The sequence below is a fragment of the Cardiocondyla obscurior genome, linkage group LG02 (genome assembly GCF_019399895.1).
Source record: "Cardiocondyla obscurior isolate alpha-2009 linkage group LG02, Cobs3.1, whole genome shotgun sequence".
Lineage (NCBI taxonomy): Eukaryota > Metazoa > Arthropoda > Insecta > Hymenoptera > Formicidae > Cardiocondyla > Cardiocondyla obscurior.
In genome coordinates, this window is record NC_091865.1 from 10,786,408 (window position 1) to 10,802,865 (window position 16,458).

Genomic DNA, 16,458 nt, shown 5'->3' on the forward strand with positions numbered 1-16,458 from the left:
GTAATTAACGTCGCTATCCGCCAAGAATTTATTACTCCGATCTAATGGGCCGCGAGTGTGCACGCACCGGAAAGAAATTAACGTCACCGTTGATCTGATTTGCTGAAAGACACGTCCGACAAGGTGCGACAAAACAGGGAATGCAGAATAATTTGTCAAGGCAGCAAGGATAATAAGATGCGAAAGTAGAAAAGTTAATGGGAACATTGATTCGTCAATTACGGTTGAAAGTATAACACGTCTTTTAGAAATCGAAAGGACAACGTAATTCAGGAGTGATTTTCGAATTTTTTTTTTTCTTTTATCGATTCGTTAAACATCGCTACTTATATTTTCTTAATTGCAATCGAATAGGTTTCGCTGCGATTCAAACATTATTATTTTGCGTCATTATCTAATAACTTCCGCCTCTCTTTTTCTCTCCGTCGTTCTTTTTCTTCCTTCATCTTTTTTTATTTTTATTAACGCTTGACTGGAAAATTCCACGAAGGCATCGATTCGAGACTATTCGCGTAGACGAACCACTGCGTTGCGATGTGGCGTCGCCGACGTGGCATCGATCGCGGACCATTTTTACCCCGAAACATTTGTAGTAATTAAATTAATTCCGCCGCGACTCGCCTGGTCGGAGATTGCTCAACGAATGATTGATGAACGTTACACTCTCATTACGGACCGCTACTGTGAGAACATACGTACTACATAGGTACGAGAACGCCCGTCTATATTACGCTCATGTACGTATTTAGACGTAAACGTACATTGCCGCGTACGTGCGTGTATAAACCATATGTACGTCTCTCACGGTGCGCAGACTGGAATCATTAAGAACAGTTTACCCGGTCTTTCATTAGTCATCGACGATTTAATGCGTCGTTTGATTTCACTAGCGCTACGCGCGCGCTGTTTTTTAAGAGACCCTAATTACAAAAAAAAATTACGAAAAAAAATTCATGCAACTTACTAATCTGCATGAACTTCAGCGGAGTTGTAGAGTTCATGCTTCGCATTCCTACACCACGAATGTATACCTCTCGAATCTATCGCGGACTCGTCGATTAAAACCCTCTTCCCTCGAGCCCGATTGTACTCGTCGACGCTTCGTTAACGACAGAGACACGAATTTAATATACGCATGCACGGGGTTTTAACTCTTCCGCGTATTCCCTCTCGTTAAACTTTATTAGTTTATAATTATTTATTGCCCGATGGATATACCACGGTTTACGACGGATTATTGCCGCGCGCGTATATTAGATTTAATTAGAATCGTCGTGTCGTAAAGGCCCGACCGGGCCGCCGTCGGCTTCGTGCGTTTCCAGCCTGCGTGACACGCATTAACCCGTCGTGGCTTTTACTGCTCGTCCGAAAAGTCCGCCTGTCCCGTTCGCCGCTGCTCATCTCGCGGCTCATGAATAACAAGCGCACGTATCGCGGTTTTCAGAAACCAGAACTCCGCGATGGACAGGCCGTGTTTTGCGTGCCGAGTGACTTCACCTGTGGAATCGACCGAGCCGCGATTTCGGTATGTCACAAGAAGCGGCCGGGCGGTGCATTTCGTATTTGCTGCCAGGCGTATTTTATTTCGTCATTTGTAACGCGATATATTTTGTTAGGCGGTTGCGATCGGCGGCGTTTCGAAATTTTTAGACCTTTAAGCGTACAACGAAGGATCGTCGTTGAACTATCCATGGAAAAAAAAAAAAAATTAAAGAAAGTAATATTAAAAAAAACGAAGTTATTTATGCCTTAGTGTTACAATATATTTTTGCAATGGATTCTAAAGCCTTTTGTTCTTCAACATTCTTTTTTTTTTCTTTTTTTTTCTTTTCTATTGGTTGCACAGTTTTACAGTGATTTGAATGGCTCTGTTAAAAGCGCCGGTAAACTCCGTTATAAATTATTGCGGGTAGCTCAACGGCGAGTTGTTTCGTGTGCGCGCGGATGTGTTACGTGTAATTTGTTAATCGCGCCGTGGTGTTACAGTTACACTCACCGCCAGTGTAATCGCCGGTCGGCCGAAGTTGCGCTATTAGCGTCGTATCGTGTTTCACGACACGAACCATTTGTTTGATCCTATGACAGGTATACGGCGCGGACAGAAGAGAGGCGTGCTTTTCATTGTCGATGTGTGCACGAGCATTCCCACGTTTCATCGAGAGGTTGTCGGGGAAACAATCGGGCGCGAAACCGGTCGCCGTGCACTGTAAATCCGATCTTCTGCACGATTGTTTCGGAAATCCGATATCGACGCGAGCGCGGCGATCGATCACGGCTGGTACAAAGGCAGTCCTCTTTCGATACAATTAGGCATTCGTATAGTAACCCGAATATTATAGTCTCGATGACAAGATGTAAAGAAATACCGCGTTGCGTCGCATAATTATTGCGACAGAGAAACGGATATAAATGTTGTGCCAAGAGTTTTGTATAACCACTGCAGTATTTTATAATAAATTTAATCGCTGTCGATATTTCTCATTAATATATTACGTACAAATACGAATTTTAATTAATCAAATTCGATAGAGTATTGCACATCTGCTCTGCAAACAATAATAACAATTAAGTCTACTACTCCTGTTGTATCATTTTCGATACCAATGACGTTCGTACCAATTTGATTGTAATCTATGAGAATTGGTCCCTTCGCGTGATCGACTATCAATCCCGGCGGTCATTAGACGATCGGAGGTGTGTCACAGAGAAATTAGATAGCGCAGGGTATACAAGCGACCGACAGCTTAAGCCGAGTCGAATCTCTCGTGGGAACTGGTCGTGATTAGTCCACGTCACTACCGACGCTAGTTATGCTAATTGCGCCTAAGCACTTTGGCCTGCTATCAGCATCGGCTATTGAAACCGCTGCCGAGTAAGTCACGTACCTCGGCGTAGAGGCTAGTACCTTTGTCCGTTTGTTTTTTTTTTTTTTATCAATATCGCGACGCTTTCGTAAAAAACGCTGCTGGAGAGCACCGGGTATTAACTCGACGAAACCATGTATGACAATCGACGATGTTGCGTGGGCGAAATTATACTCGCCGCGTCTAAGTCTCGTCAAATCGAATCCCTCACAGCTGCGCGCGGTGTAACATTCGCAAAATTACCACGTTGTGTAAACGGCGTATTATACTAATATTCATTTACACCCAGCGCCACAACGCCTCGAAATACACGTGAATTAACTCGGGACGGCGTAATATAAAGCCACGAGATTGCTTCGCACCTTTTTCTCAATATCTGGAAGGAAGAGAGGGACACCTACGCGAGCGTGGTCGCGGCGAAGATCAACTTTTAAGATCTCCGCTGAATCCTAGGCACGCAATTGCGACGAAGTACGCAACTTTGTATTAAATATTATGTAATAAATTGATTTTGAAGAAAACTATAATTTCGTGTTTGAAAATTATTACAGAATACCCTTGCGTCGTTCAATACTTTTATAAGAATATAATTTATACAATTTATTTTATTTTCTTTCTTTTTTTCTTCTTTTTTTCAGCGATTAAATCAAATTAATTCAAACGATATTATGACACGTATTTGTTTCAATTAAACGTTTGTTAATTTAGCAGTGCCTTTATGTCTTGCGAACATTCTTACGCCTGAAAGGCACCTGATAGATCTCGGGTGCTACGCCCAGCGAGAGCAGGAGCGCTTCTGTTAATGGTAGCTGCCAGCCTCTGACGAGCACGTTTCCTTCTGTTACAGGCGGCGGGACCGCCGGTGCAGCTGGAACCAGTGGACCTGTCCGTGAAAACTCCTGTGGTGTTGCAGGTGCCACGGTACAGTCCGGCGGCGATAATTAACGCCGTTGCAAGAAGAATACCGTCGCCCTCGACAACGCCCACGCCGCCACCGCCGCCGCCGCTTTGCGTATCTACTGGTGAGTAGACTAAATTTATGTGCGGCCGTCTAGCAACGCGGCTGGAATTTAAATCGAATCTTGCGACAGTAACACGTCGGTACAAGCCTCGGGGGGGAGGAAGGGGTAGCAACTCGAAATGCATTTGCACTTGTTCACGGACTTTCGTCTGCACGTGCTTTATACGGCGCTCTTGTTCACGGCTGCGAATGCCGTTTCCGCGATATATGTAGGCCGCGATCAGAAATCGTAGGAGATGAATTCTTGTTCTTTGATCAGGTCAGAGTTGCGACTCGTCGTGACTTATTGCCAGCATTAAGAAAAATAGCTGTTTCTTGATTGTTTAAGTTAGTTTCCTACTTTCTCGGACTCTGCGACGGAACGTCCGGTATCTTCTGATTAACGTTTGCTAGATTAATTTCTAAGTGCGAAGGATTACACTTAGCACGCTTACACGGCACTCGAGAGAGGCACGTTTAAAATTCCACGGACCATCCGCGAGGCAGCGGAATTCTATGTTATAAACTGCACGCAAACGAAACTGCCCATCGGCTTGTCGTTTCGTAGATCATGTGTGTTTACGCAAACGCGGTTGTCTGTCTTAAGCCAGGTTTCTACGGTTTACTATTAACAATTTATATAAATTTATTCAGCAAGTACAAAAAAAAAATTTATTTAATGATAAATTAATTTTTTTTTAATATAAAAAATTGTTTATTCTGATTTCTTGGAATTTTATCGAATCTTTAAATTTTTCAGATAATTTTTCTGCTTAAAATTATGATTTAATTTATATATTTCTAATTTAACAAAAAATATTCGTATTTTTCACGGCCTATCTAAATTGGCTTGATCTGCGGGAATTTTTCTTTGGTTTTCTCTCGAAGCTAGAAATCATCGAGTCAGAAACGAACCGTATAATTTCGCCTTTACGTAGCCTGGTACAGGTGCGACGCACTAGCACACAGGTGCATGCACAGCACACGCAGAACCGCCGCGACTCGCGGAGTGGCCTCGCCGCTCGCTTATGGATAAACCATAGAGAGATCCCCGGCGATTGCGCTGCTTTATGGGTTAATTATGTGGAATTTTTTCTGCATACCGCATAGCGCGGACGAGCCCACCGCCGATCGACCATTCTATGGAAAATCCACGCGTGCAACAGGCAGCTCGTACGCCATGTATCGGCATGCGTACGCTTAAGGACCTACGGGTAATTCCTCGTTCTTATCACAATGTAACCTGGCGGCCAGGAAATAAATTACGAATTTGTCCCCGAGTGTTAGAACGTTCGCTCGTGACGTAGGCTTCCTTTCATTGAGTTCGAACGTTATTCCGCGTCATTAAATATCAATTTGCATATAGTATGAATTAACTGTAATAAATTAATGAGACTTCGTGTCTATAAAATTGTAGAGTAAAAAAAAAAAAAAAAAAAGAAACAGATGTCTTCTGAAATATTCTTTTAATGTTGTAATCGTCTCGATAAAGAAGCGGATCGCGAGCAAAAAGAAAAAGATTACCTCAGCGTTTTAACTCGTTAGGGCAACAGCGAGCTTAATAGTCGAAACCGCGAAATCGTTCGCGCAGATAATGTGCGCGCCACGCCTTTATCTGTTTTTTTTTTCCTGTTTTTTCTTTTTTATCGGGTACAAAAAGAGAAGGAAAGAAGCGATCGACGTGGCGAAAACGACACGGCGAACGGGAAAGAAAGAAACGCGGCGCCGCGCGACTAGAGCTGGTGTTGGTAACTCTCAACGTTCACTTCCATTTCTGGATTAATGATCACGCACACCTGCGCAAAGTAGAATCCGAATGCGATTGGGGTCGCAACCCGTAGTCCTCGCCTGCGGGCCCGCGTCGCCGTGGTCGTGATCGCGTGGTTAACCGGCGTGTAGCTCGGTAGGAAATATTTTTATCGCGCGCTTACGCATCTGGTCTCTCGCGCATCGCAATCGCTCGTCGTGACCGATACCTCACCACGAACGGCCGGCGAATCTCTCTCTCTCTTTTTCTCTCTTTCTCCGCGCGAAATCGCCTTCCCGGATTCCGGTGATTTACGCCGTTGGAAAGCCGGTCGGCCTGCGCGTTAATCCTTTCGCACCTGATGGGTGTTATGGGTCCCGTACGGAAAATAAACTGACAAACGTTTTGTAAAGCGTTCACGCGCACGTTCGCGCGTACGGATTACGTAAATTCGATTGCAGCTTATTAAAAAGTAACCGGCGTGAAAGCACTCGATATATACGCGGGGATATCTCTGGTGGCTCGATACTCTCTCGAACATTAATAACATACGCGGGGAAACGAGATTGCACGGAGTTCGGCACTCTCCTAAGCGGCGATACAGCGCACGCAAATCTGTGAAATGATTTCTCGATCGGGACATACTTTCTTTCAGAATCATAAATTATTCTAGACGAGCAAGAAAGGCTTCTCTATTTATTTTTACTTCCTATTTATTACCTAATTATTAACGGCGGGTACGTTTTTTCTTTTTCTTCTTTTTTTTCAAATTAATTACAAATTTCATATATTTAATTAAATATCTCACATGTTGTAAGAAATTTAATTATACATTTTCTTTTTACAAAGTAATCGAATGCGGGGATAAAATTTAATAGCGCCTCGGGGTCGTTATTTGTGCGGAAACCACGTCGGGTTAAGGACCTTTATCGGCAGGCCGGAACCCACTTTACGTCGTCATGCGTAAAAACGGAGGCCTCGCATCGTTGCGATGTATCCACGGCACGTGACATTCCCCGCCGAGATAGAAAAGGCAGGTTCTTGATATCGTTCGCTAGCGCACGGCCCCCGGTGCGATCGAGAGTGGTCAATAGTTGACGATACATCCATTCGGATGGCATCGACGTTCTATTGTTTTCCAGTTAACTCTACCGGTGATCTCTCGTGGTGATGTAACGCGGAACGGATGTTAGAGATCGCTGGTAAACGTCGTCGTTGCCCGGCCCTTTCCTCCACCGTCCAGCGGCCACTCGCGTCCGCGATCATAACTCGCCGCTTGGTCGTGGCTATCGGAAAATTCCGATCGTGCGTGAACGCCATATACGCACCGCGAACACGAGTCCGCGGTCGTACGTATCGTAACCGGTGCCAAATCCGATCCGGTGTTCGACAGCGTACTTCGCGAATCCGAACAAAATCGAATAACCTGGCAAAATTGATGGACGTGATTATAGATAACGCGAATGAGGTAGACCAATGTCTCCGTCGAAATCAGAAATCCTCGGCGTATTCCGTGATGTTAATTAATACGCCTGTGTAATCTGTCAATTTGCAGCCACTTTTATAATTTATTAAAAAACCGAGCACAGGAAATTAAATAAAAGTTCTAATTCACGGTACTAATTTATTATCCTGTTATCTCATCGTGCATAATGCTACTTTTTTTTTTTTTTTTTTGCGTCTTGGCTCTTACGAATGCAGAGATTTGAGAAATTAAAACGTTTACGGTTACAAATCCATTAAGCAAAAAAATGCCCGCGGCTATACAGTTATGCAGTTGATGATTCTTTGCCACGTTTTAATTATGCTAACAAAACTGTCGTGCAACGACGACGTCGGAGGTCTTTATTTCTCCGCGTCGGTGAATAATTAGACAATCTGCGGGTGAACGAGCCTGGAATTAAGCGCCGTACAATGTCGTGCGATTGTCGCCGCGCGAATTAACAGGTGGGCGTTAATTCTAATCGTTAAAAAGCACTTGGATGTCGCGAACCACCAGGGAATCGCCGGGGAGCTTTTCGCGTAATTCACATCCGGGTTAGCAACGGCGGTTACAGCGCGCAACCATCACCGTTTCTTTCCCGGTTTTAAACGGAGGAGAGATGACGGATAGCGGGGCCGTCCCGTTGGGAGTCGGTTTAAGTCGACGCTCCCAGAGTTTGATTGTCTTTGATTAATTACTCATGCTGTTTCTTGGCCGGCGGAAGCCGACGGGTAGCAATCTAGATAATACGTAACTGTGTTAACGGTCCAACGTAATCTTTTTGTTCTTAAAGCGAGACACGTTCGACGGCGATTGGTGGGAAGAGACGATCGAGAGAGAAGAGAAATGTTCGATCGGTGTGTCGTCCCGTTGGCCCAGAATCCCGTTTTTACATGTGAAATCGTGTGCAGTCGAATTACCAATCATTGACGTATTATTATATTAATATATATACTTGTGCTTTATCATACTTTCGTCAATTATTTTTCCTCAATCTACTTTATCACTCTTTTAAATAAGCAACGAGACGTTTTCATTAAACATTAATTTTTTTTTTTTTTTATTGAACGATGAAAAAACTCGTGAATTAATTTAAAATAATATATATATAATAATACGCGAATTAATTTGTAATGAATACTCCGCGTAAACTTTTTTCTTTTACGAGGCACAGGTGCAAGCGCATAATTTTATTCGAAGCTGATATTGCTCCTGATTACGATCTGTTTGATATTTGTCGAAGGGTGTACTTCTGCGATAAACACTATAATTAACGACACGGTGAGATTAAGCGTTATTCGATTACGCGGATTAAATGTCTATTGAATAACGGCGTCGTTAGACGTCGCCCACGTGCGAACGACACCCGCTTATTCGGATAATAATGATGCAGCCTTTCGCGACTGATTGGAAGATAAACGAGAAGACATATTACGGGCGAGCAAATCGGCGCGGCATGCTAGCCCGAGGAGTGACAAACAGGTCGCGCACACAGGCGTTATCATAATAAATTATTCTTATCAGAAACCGGGTGCAAGTTAGAGGCGTGTTTCGCTGTCCGAGATAAATTCTAGTTGAATGATAAAACGATCGAGCCGCTATTACAGAGAATGGGAACAACCGTATCGCGTTGCTAGACGTCGTGGCTAATTCACGGTGACGTACGAATATTATGGTCCAGCGTGCTGTATTATTTAGTCGTTAGGAACGTTTCGCAGAAATTTTGACGAGATAGCGTTAGTCGATAAAATAATAATATAGAAATAATAAAAATTTAGTAATAATGAGCTTCAGGGTGAGGGAAGGATTATTTTTTGCACGGTAAATTTATGGAGCAGCATTGCGGGTGTGCGTTGTAGATCATTATTTTCGTCCCTGGTAATCATTTGCAACGCGAGACAGGTGCGCAGTTTAGCCGATCGACGACGATCGAGATAAATTCCCGTTGAATGGTAAAACGATGATCGAGAATAGTAGCTGGACTGGTAGTAAGACCAGTAGCGATAGGCGGTGGTCATATCGCGCTCGGAGCATTGGGCGATAGGATCTTAGATGTTCTCGCTCTTGTGCGCGCGTTCCATATGAATACTTGCACGCATGTACTACAAATGACGCTGCATACGCGCGTAAGTACGTACGCACGCACGTTTCTGCACGGCGAAATTTACTTCTCTTTAATTTTGTCTCTCAAACGGGCACAAACTGTACGAAATATTTTTTTAATGTGCGATTTCACGTAATTATTATTTTGTACATTTTTGTGAAAAATTAAATACGCAAAGAATAAAGTTAATTAAATCAGCTTTTTTTTTTTATAGATTAATATATAATTTAAAAAGTATAAAATATACATTTTGTTAGTGACTTGAAAAGAAATTAAATATTATTATAATTTAATAGGCTATATATTGCATTTATTAAAAAAAATAAAATATAAACCTTTTTAAATATTTAATTTATTTTTTAACGAGGAAGCATATGACCTATTTTATGTCACATCTGTCAGTTCGTCACAATCTAAAAATAACAATTACGCGCGCCGTTCATTTTTGCTTTATCGCCAACGGCAGAAGCGTAACAGTAATTAAACCAATTACGTGCGTCGCTGACCTCTCATTAGTCGCTCTATTTCAATTAATATTTGTTATGGATCGTACAATACCAGCGTTTAGTTTGTCAGTTCCGTCTACGATATGTAATCGATCGATTCTTCAGGGGCAAGAGGGAGTAATCGGAGGAAGAGCGGAGGAGAAGGTTCGAAGGAGGCGCGGTGAAATGGACTGATCGAACGATAGCAGAGCAGATTCTCGACTTCGAGAGCCGACGCGAGGGAAATCTTTAAACCCGTTTACGCTTTTATGTAACGCCGGCATTACATTGCGCCATCTTTTCGTCCTCGTCACGGTGTAAACCGTCGTTGGTTGCCGTTGCTTCTTCGTGCTCGACCTGCTCCTTCTCTTGATTCTTCACAAGTGCTTATGCCCGACAAGTTGCGCAAGACATTTAGATAGAGGCACATCTGATTGGAGAAGGAACAGTTTCGATATTGAACTCGTTGGCTTGACATTTTTATTTTTGGGGACAATTTGAAAAATAAGTTATGAACTTTGAGCTTATCTTAATAATTGTTCGATGACTTGGTTCGATGGATTATTATTTTCTTTTTTTTTTATAATTGTTTATTAATTTTCGGTAATTTAATTACAAATTAATAGGCGTTATTTAAATATTACGTGTAAATTAATAATGTATATAAGAGGTTTCGAAATTACTGTTTGCTTTGAACTTCCAAGAAGCTCATCCATCATATATCGTTTATGACATTTGTCAGCGTAATATTTGAACTTGCTCTTTTATGTATAATTAAACAAAAAAATTTTTTAATCAAACACCGTGTTTAATGATAAATGTTCAGTGAGAATCTTTACCGATATACAAATATATAAATAATAAATCCCTCGTGAGACAGAGTGGAGACGTCGTTAATAAAAAATCACACATTTACCGATCAGTTGACGTCGAAGACTTCGACTTGGAAAGTAAATATGCAAGCTAACAAGAATGTGCTCTTATCTCGAATACGTAATGACATCACTGTCTGAATATTCCGATACCACGAAAGGTACAGTTCAATATCGACTCTGAGCGTCAAAAACCGCCTGCTGCTTTCATCGCGTAATTACTCGAGAGACGTGGACGGAGAGATTTTGCTTTTTTTTTTTTTTTTTTTCTTAAAGAAGTATACAGCTACAGCATTTTACCGTAACTTTTAGCACGCGTAAAATTCTATCCGTGATGCGTACGCAATTTTTTTTTTTTTTGTTACGGCATTAATTCATCGAGAACGACGCGCCGGGTAAAAATACTATCGACTACGACGGCATACTTTCGAAAAAATTACGGATAATCGGGACGGTCGAATTTCGGTTAAATTGGGCCGTCGAATAGAGAGCTTAATGTCGGTGATGGGATAATGCGGTCCGCGAAGTGTCAGTATCCTTGACGTGCCCCCGGATCTAGAAAGTCTCATCATGGTTGATTAGCAAAATTGAAACGTGCTCGTTGCCACTACGCATCGTTCACATGTCCGGCACGAAAGCAAGAAATAACTATAAATTAACAAATTGTCAATGGAGACTTTCTCTGAACTATTTAAACACATTGTTCAGTCACTCGTGCCTTTTGTAATTACTTAATTAATTATAATTTTCCCTTAGACATTTTTCTGGTTGAGCAAACTGCAACTGCTCATTTAAAAATATTCTTTTATCTGGTTCACATTTTTTATATTTACGTTCTTTACCAACTTAGTCATGCAAATGCAAACGCTACTTTAACGCCTGATTACTCTGACTTATTCACGCTGCCATTTTTTTCCCCCTTTTTTTTTCTTTCTTCTGTTTCAGTCGTTTAACGTTTAATGTACATTCTTTTAAGCGTCCTATTTGTCGCTTGCATAAATGCTACTTAACTAATTCTAATTACAAGATGCATTTATAGAGTCCTCTCGTGCGGACGCTGCGTAAACGTACGAACGTTTGATTTGATCCGCGATTGCTTGAGAAGATCACGTATCGTAATCGTTCTGATACGGAACGATTTATCGTTTATTTTTCTCGGTTGCTACAGCGCAATGACGTGGCACGGCGGTTGCCTTGACATTATGTCTTCTAGCATCTCGATCGACGCGACTGTATTCTACCCACTCGATAGAGAAACGATAGTCAATTGACATTTTATGGATCGAAGCCAATCGCCTCGCGTCGAGCCTACCTCCGAGTCAGGTGTATGCACGTTGTTTTATCGTCTCGTATTATCTGCGCGAATATGTGCTGACCGTCGGATGCGTCCTCGCGATAAGAATCTCGCGATTTTCGTAATTTCGTGAAATCGGCTGTAATGAGAGGACAAAGGATGTTCGGAGCGAGCTTTCGCGCAGATTAGTCGGCGCGATAAACTCGGCGGAATATCCATTGGAATAACCGATCAACACCCATCGGGGTCGTATCGCTTCGCGCCGGCTTTGAGAAAAGTTGTAATCGGGGTCGGGTCAATAAATATTCCCCATGCAGCTATGTATTTATGTAATTAACACGGCCATTAAGTAATTCCGCGCAATCCCTACGTTAAAAAAAAAAAAATAAAAAATTGCAATGGGTCTCTTAGGCCTTCCTGCGCGTAATAAATTTTTCTTTTTGCGCGCGACCGATCGCATAATTAACGCTGTAATTAGTCGCGGAACGTCACGTTTGGAAACGTAACGAATCGACTTCTGTTAGTGATAAATTTCGGTCGTAGCGGTCACTTGCGTCATCGTATTATTAACGTCGTATAATTCCGCGCGTCGACTTTTCGAGGTGTTTCGTGGGCGCGGAGGAGAAAAGGAAGAAAAAAAAAAAAAAAAAAAAAGAAGCGCAAACCGAGCGAACTTTTGATGAATTTCTGCGAGTTTCACGATTGCGCAAACGGCGAAATTAACACTGTAATTGAATCCTTGATCTCGTCGGATTATTCATTGTGAATACGCACATAATAGATCGCTGCTCGCCCGAAGTAACCAAGCGGCACACGATACATCGGTCAGCGTGTAATTACGTAATCGGGACTATATAATCAATTCATAATCCCGTTCCTTTGAAAAATCGCGAGACTCCTAGACGAAAGGCGCCTGCTATAAATTATGAATTTCGCAATTCTACGACTTTATACGTCAACGGAGGAGTCAGCTCGCCCCATTAATCATAGCAGCACGGCAATGAGATATTATGGAATTAGTCGGTAAAAGGAGGCCATATCGGGATTTGTCCGCGCGGTGTGTATTATCGTATTGTATTTTCATTCGGTTGTGCGCTAAAATTTAATCGACGTTGATCGATATTTAACGAAAGCTTCACAACGTTCGCGGTGAAGTAAAATAAGAAACAACGTAGATTCAGTTGTATTATTTCCTAGGACGACAGCAGCAGATTTACTTATTATCTCCCGTACATTGTTTAAAATATAAATGTAGAAACAAAGAATAGAAATCGACGTTGTTCGTGCATCTCTCCGTTGACAGCGCGAAATGCGAGCCAGTGTGAGCCTGACGATCGATTAGCGGATCGTCGCTCGGATTCGGTGATATTAATTATAAACGTGCGTGAATCCGCGGCAGATCGTTCCGTTTTGACCCGGTTACCTCTCGATTCTTTCCCGGTGCTGCCCGCCGCCTGGCGGATGATCGATACCCGCCGTCACGCACGCACGTTAGCGGCAATTAAGCGCGTATACTAATCGGCCGCGTTAAGGTATGTACGCCTCGTCTAAGTGGGGTGCTCTCCTCCGACATGGCGGGGGCGTGAGAAGTGCCTTCGCCCTGTGACCCCTGCGGCCTCCGAGGTACCCTGGTACTACTACTCCGTAGAGGTACTCACCGTGGCCGTATCGTGCGCTCGCCACGATAGAACCGAGTGCCGTGGCGCGACGAAGAGAACGGCGAGGGGGGAAAACTCCTCGGACTTGGCTCTATAGCCGAGCGAAGCGGCCTTCCCATCCGTCGAGAGATGTACGTACCGTACCCGGCCCGTTCGAATTTTGACACGTTCGACGTTTCGCTCGATCTTCGACCCCTCGCTCTCGAATCCGCCGTAGCCCGATAGCCGGCCTGTGGGTTGTGGGAACGAGAGAGGCCTCCTCTTTTCTTCGTTCGCGCTCTGTCTCGCCCTATCGCACGCGTGTCGGGACTCGATGACGAAGGTGTCCCGTAGTCACGAGATACCCGGAGTCGATCGGGGTAATTGTGATATCTGAGCAAACACCGCAATATTTCTCGACGATAGAACCCCGTCGTAACTTAAAGTTGTTTTATGCGCGACTCTAAAATCTCGCGTACGTTTATCATTTGGTAAATACCGGAGTGTCGCAATTATTTTCGGTCGATTATTAATACATATTTAATATACATTATTAAATCGTGCGATTATTAATACATATTCGAAGCTTAATTTACTGCGTGTCTCTTGCGACGTTGATATGGTCTCGGCGATATTAAAAAGATAAGGCCGCGAGAGAGAATTTGCCGCGATTATTGAGAATGACCGACTTGATTTCCTCTCACGCCTCGTGACGTTTATCCTTGACCACACGAAATGCGATCTCGACGACATCGGCGAGAAGTGATTTCGGACAAGCGGCCCGTAAGATCGGACCCGTCCCAGTAACTTGCGATCCATTCCGCGTGTTTCACAGTCAATTAACCTCCGAGTCCTTCCCTCAAACCACGAAACCCACCGGGTACCGGACGTATGCCGACTCTTCTCCCAGTGCTTACCCTCCCCACACCCTGCATTCTCCTCTTCGACGGTTGCTCCGTCGACCCTCTCGCATCCCATCCGTCTCTCCCGGTCGACCGCGGACTTTCCGGACTTTCAGGCTCGACCTCGGGGCCCCGCGAGATGCGGTAGGAGAGTTAACCTTTCAGGAATGACTATTTCATGGCCACTTCCTGGGTTCAATGCTCCCGCGATTTCTATGCAGGTAGGGTGAGTCGTATATACACACGTACATTTGTGCGCTCGCGCCTGTACGTAGGTAGAGAGGACACGCGGGACCCGAGCGGCGCGAGAGAAGCGCAAACCGTAAACCCACACACGTACGGAGGCTGAATCCTGACGAGTAGAACCGTTCTCTCGTACCTGGGACCTTACGTTCTGCGTGTACGCCGTATAGCGCGCCGCGGAACGGCCACGCGGTGGCGACGGTAGTGGGAGGGAGGGGGAGCACAGGACCCAAGGGATCTAACGCATTCGAGCCGAGAGCCTGTGTGTGCTTGCATAATATTAGACCTTATGCAACCTGCCCTTCCCACACTTATCACTGCCTCCCTCTTCCCTCCTATCTTCTTCCTTCCACCTCGCCGTTCACCCGGTTCGGTCTTCTTCCTCTTTCTTCCTTCGTTTCTTCGTCGAGATAGAGAAGTGGAAAAGGACTCTTCTTCGTTGTCGATTCCCTCCTCTCCCACTCTTTAGGTGCCCGAACGGTGCTTTGCGGTGCCCTTGGCGGTATACAGGCCCCAGGGTAGGGTGACTCTAGTTGGTGCCGCAGCCAAGATACCAGCGGAGACGAAAGAAAGAGGAGGTTCTGTGAGAAGTGGACGAAGTAGGCGCCAGATCGCAAGGGGAAAAAAAAGAAAGAAATAGAGAGGGAGGAAAAAAGATTCTCTCGTGGGACCGTTTCGTAGGGTGGATAGTTCGTTGGGTGGTTGGGCGAAGTGGGTGGGTGGGGGACTGCAGCTCGTGGTGAGCCCCTCTCGGGTAAGTCAGCGGGGGTCAGAACGGAGATGCTCCGCGATCGTGTCGGGCGGGGCTGCCCGCTCACGACTTGAACTATCACACGCCCCCACTAGCACCAGCATCCACCTTCCAGCCTTCTCGGCCTCGGACCGTTTTCTCGTCTGGACGATACGTCCCGGCTGTCTACCTCCTCTGTTGCCAGCGCTTAATCCGATAAATAATGCTGTCGGCTCAAGGTTGCGCGTCACCGCGGCATTACCGATCATTCTGTCTCCCGGCTTTTCGTGGCGTTTCACTCACTGGACCAACAGATTCCGATTAGGTTTCCGCTGGTCACGCAACATTATTAATAAGTAAAGACGATATTTCGACTGATATGTAAATAAAAAGTCTTTGAAAAATGTTATGCAATAATTTTGTACTTCGTAAAAAATTTTGTAGAAAATAAAACGAATATCATTATCGAGAATGTGGTTTTTCTTTTCTTTTTTTTCTTTTTATTTATTTCTTTTTTTTTCTTTTTTTTTTTATTTCTTTTTTTTTCTTTTTTTTTTTTTAATTTTATTCACAGTACGTAGATAAAAATATATTTTATTCATGATAACAAGCAGTTAATTGAATTCTACAATTATGAGCTAAAAAGACAAGATCAACAGTAGTTTTTCCGTATAATTAAATAACAAGTTATTTATAGTAAAAATATAAATGTCGGTTTTTCTAATTTATTTTGGCCGTGATCGTCATGTATTCTGACGCAAAGATTTCTCCACGTTGTTATCCAAGACATCCTGTATGCTGACTCATTCGATTAAATTCCTACGATGCATATTAATTCGTTATTCAAGCAGCGTCTTAATCGTCCTAATCTAACGATCCGTTGTATAAATTAACGGCCTCCATCAGCTATTAAATTTGGAACTCGCGTAAAAAGCCACGTCGTAAACATAGCCAGAGGCTCGCTATCGTAATGAAAACTTACGTCTCTTCCCTACTTTAACATTCGACGGTTCGGAATGACGGCCGTTAACCGATTTAACCGGTCGTCATTCTAGTCCAGATCGTCGTCATTCTTAAGATATCCCCCTTCGGATGCA

At 43.7% G+C, this 16,458-nt stretch overlaps 1 protein-coding gene across 1 annotated transcript in view; it reads left to right on the forward strand.

Annotated features, from left to right (window-relative positions):
• The window catches only part of LOC139113145 (Krueppel-like factor 3), a 248,051-nt gene that overhangs the window by 99,150 nt on the left and 132,443 nt on the right, over positions 1-16,458 (forward strand). The window contains exon 4 of the mRNA XM_070674078.1: positions 3,712-3,886. Within this exon, the coding sequence (XP_070530179.1) occupies positions 3,712-3,886 (175 nt within the window). The remainder of the gene's footprint in view (positions 1-3,711; positions 3,887-16,458) is intronic.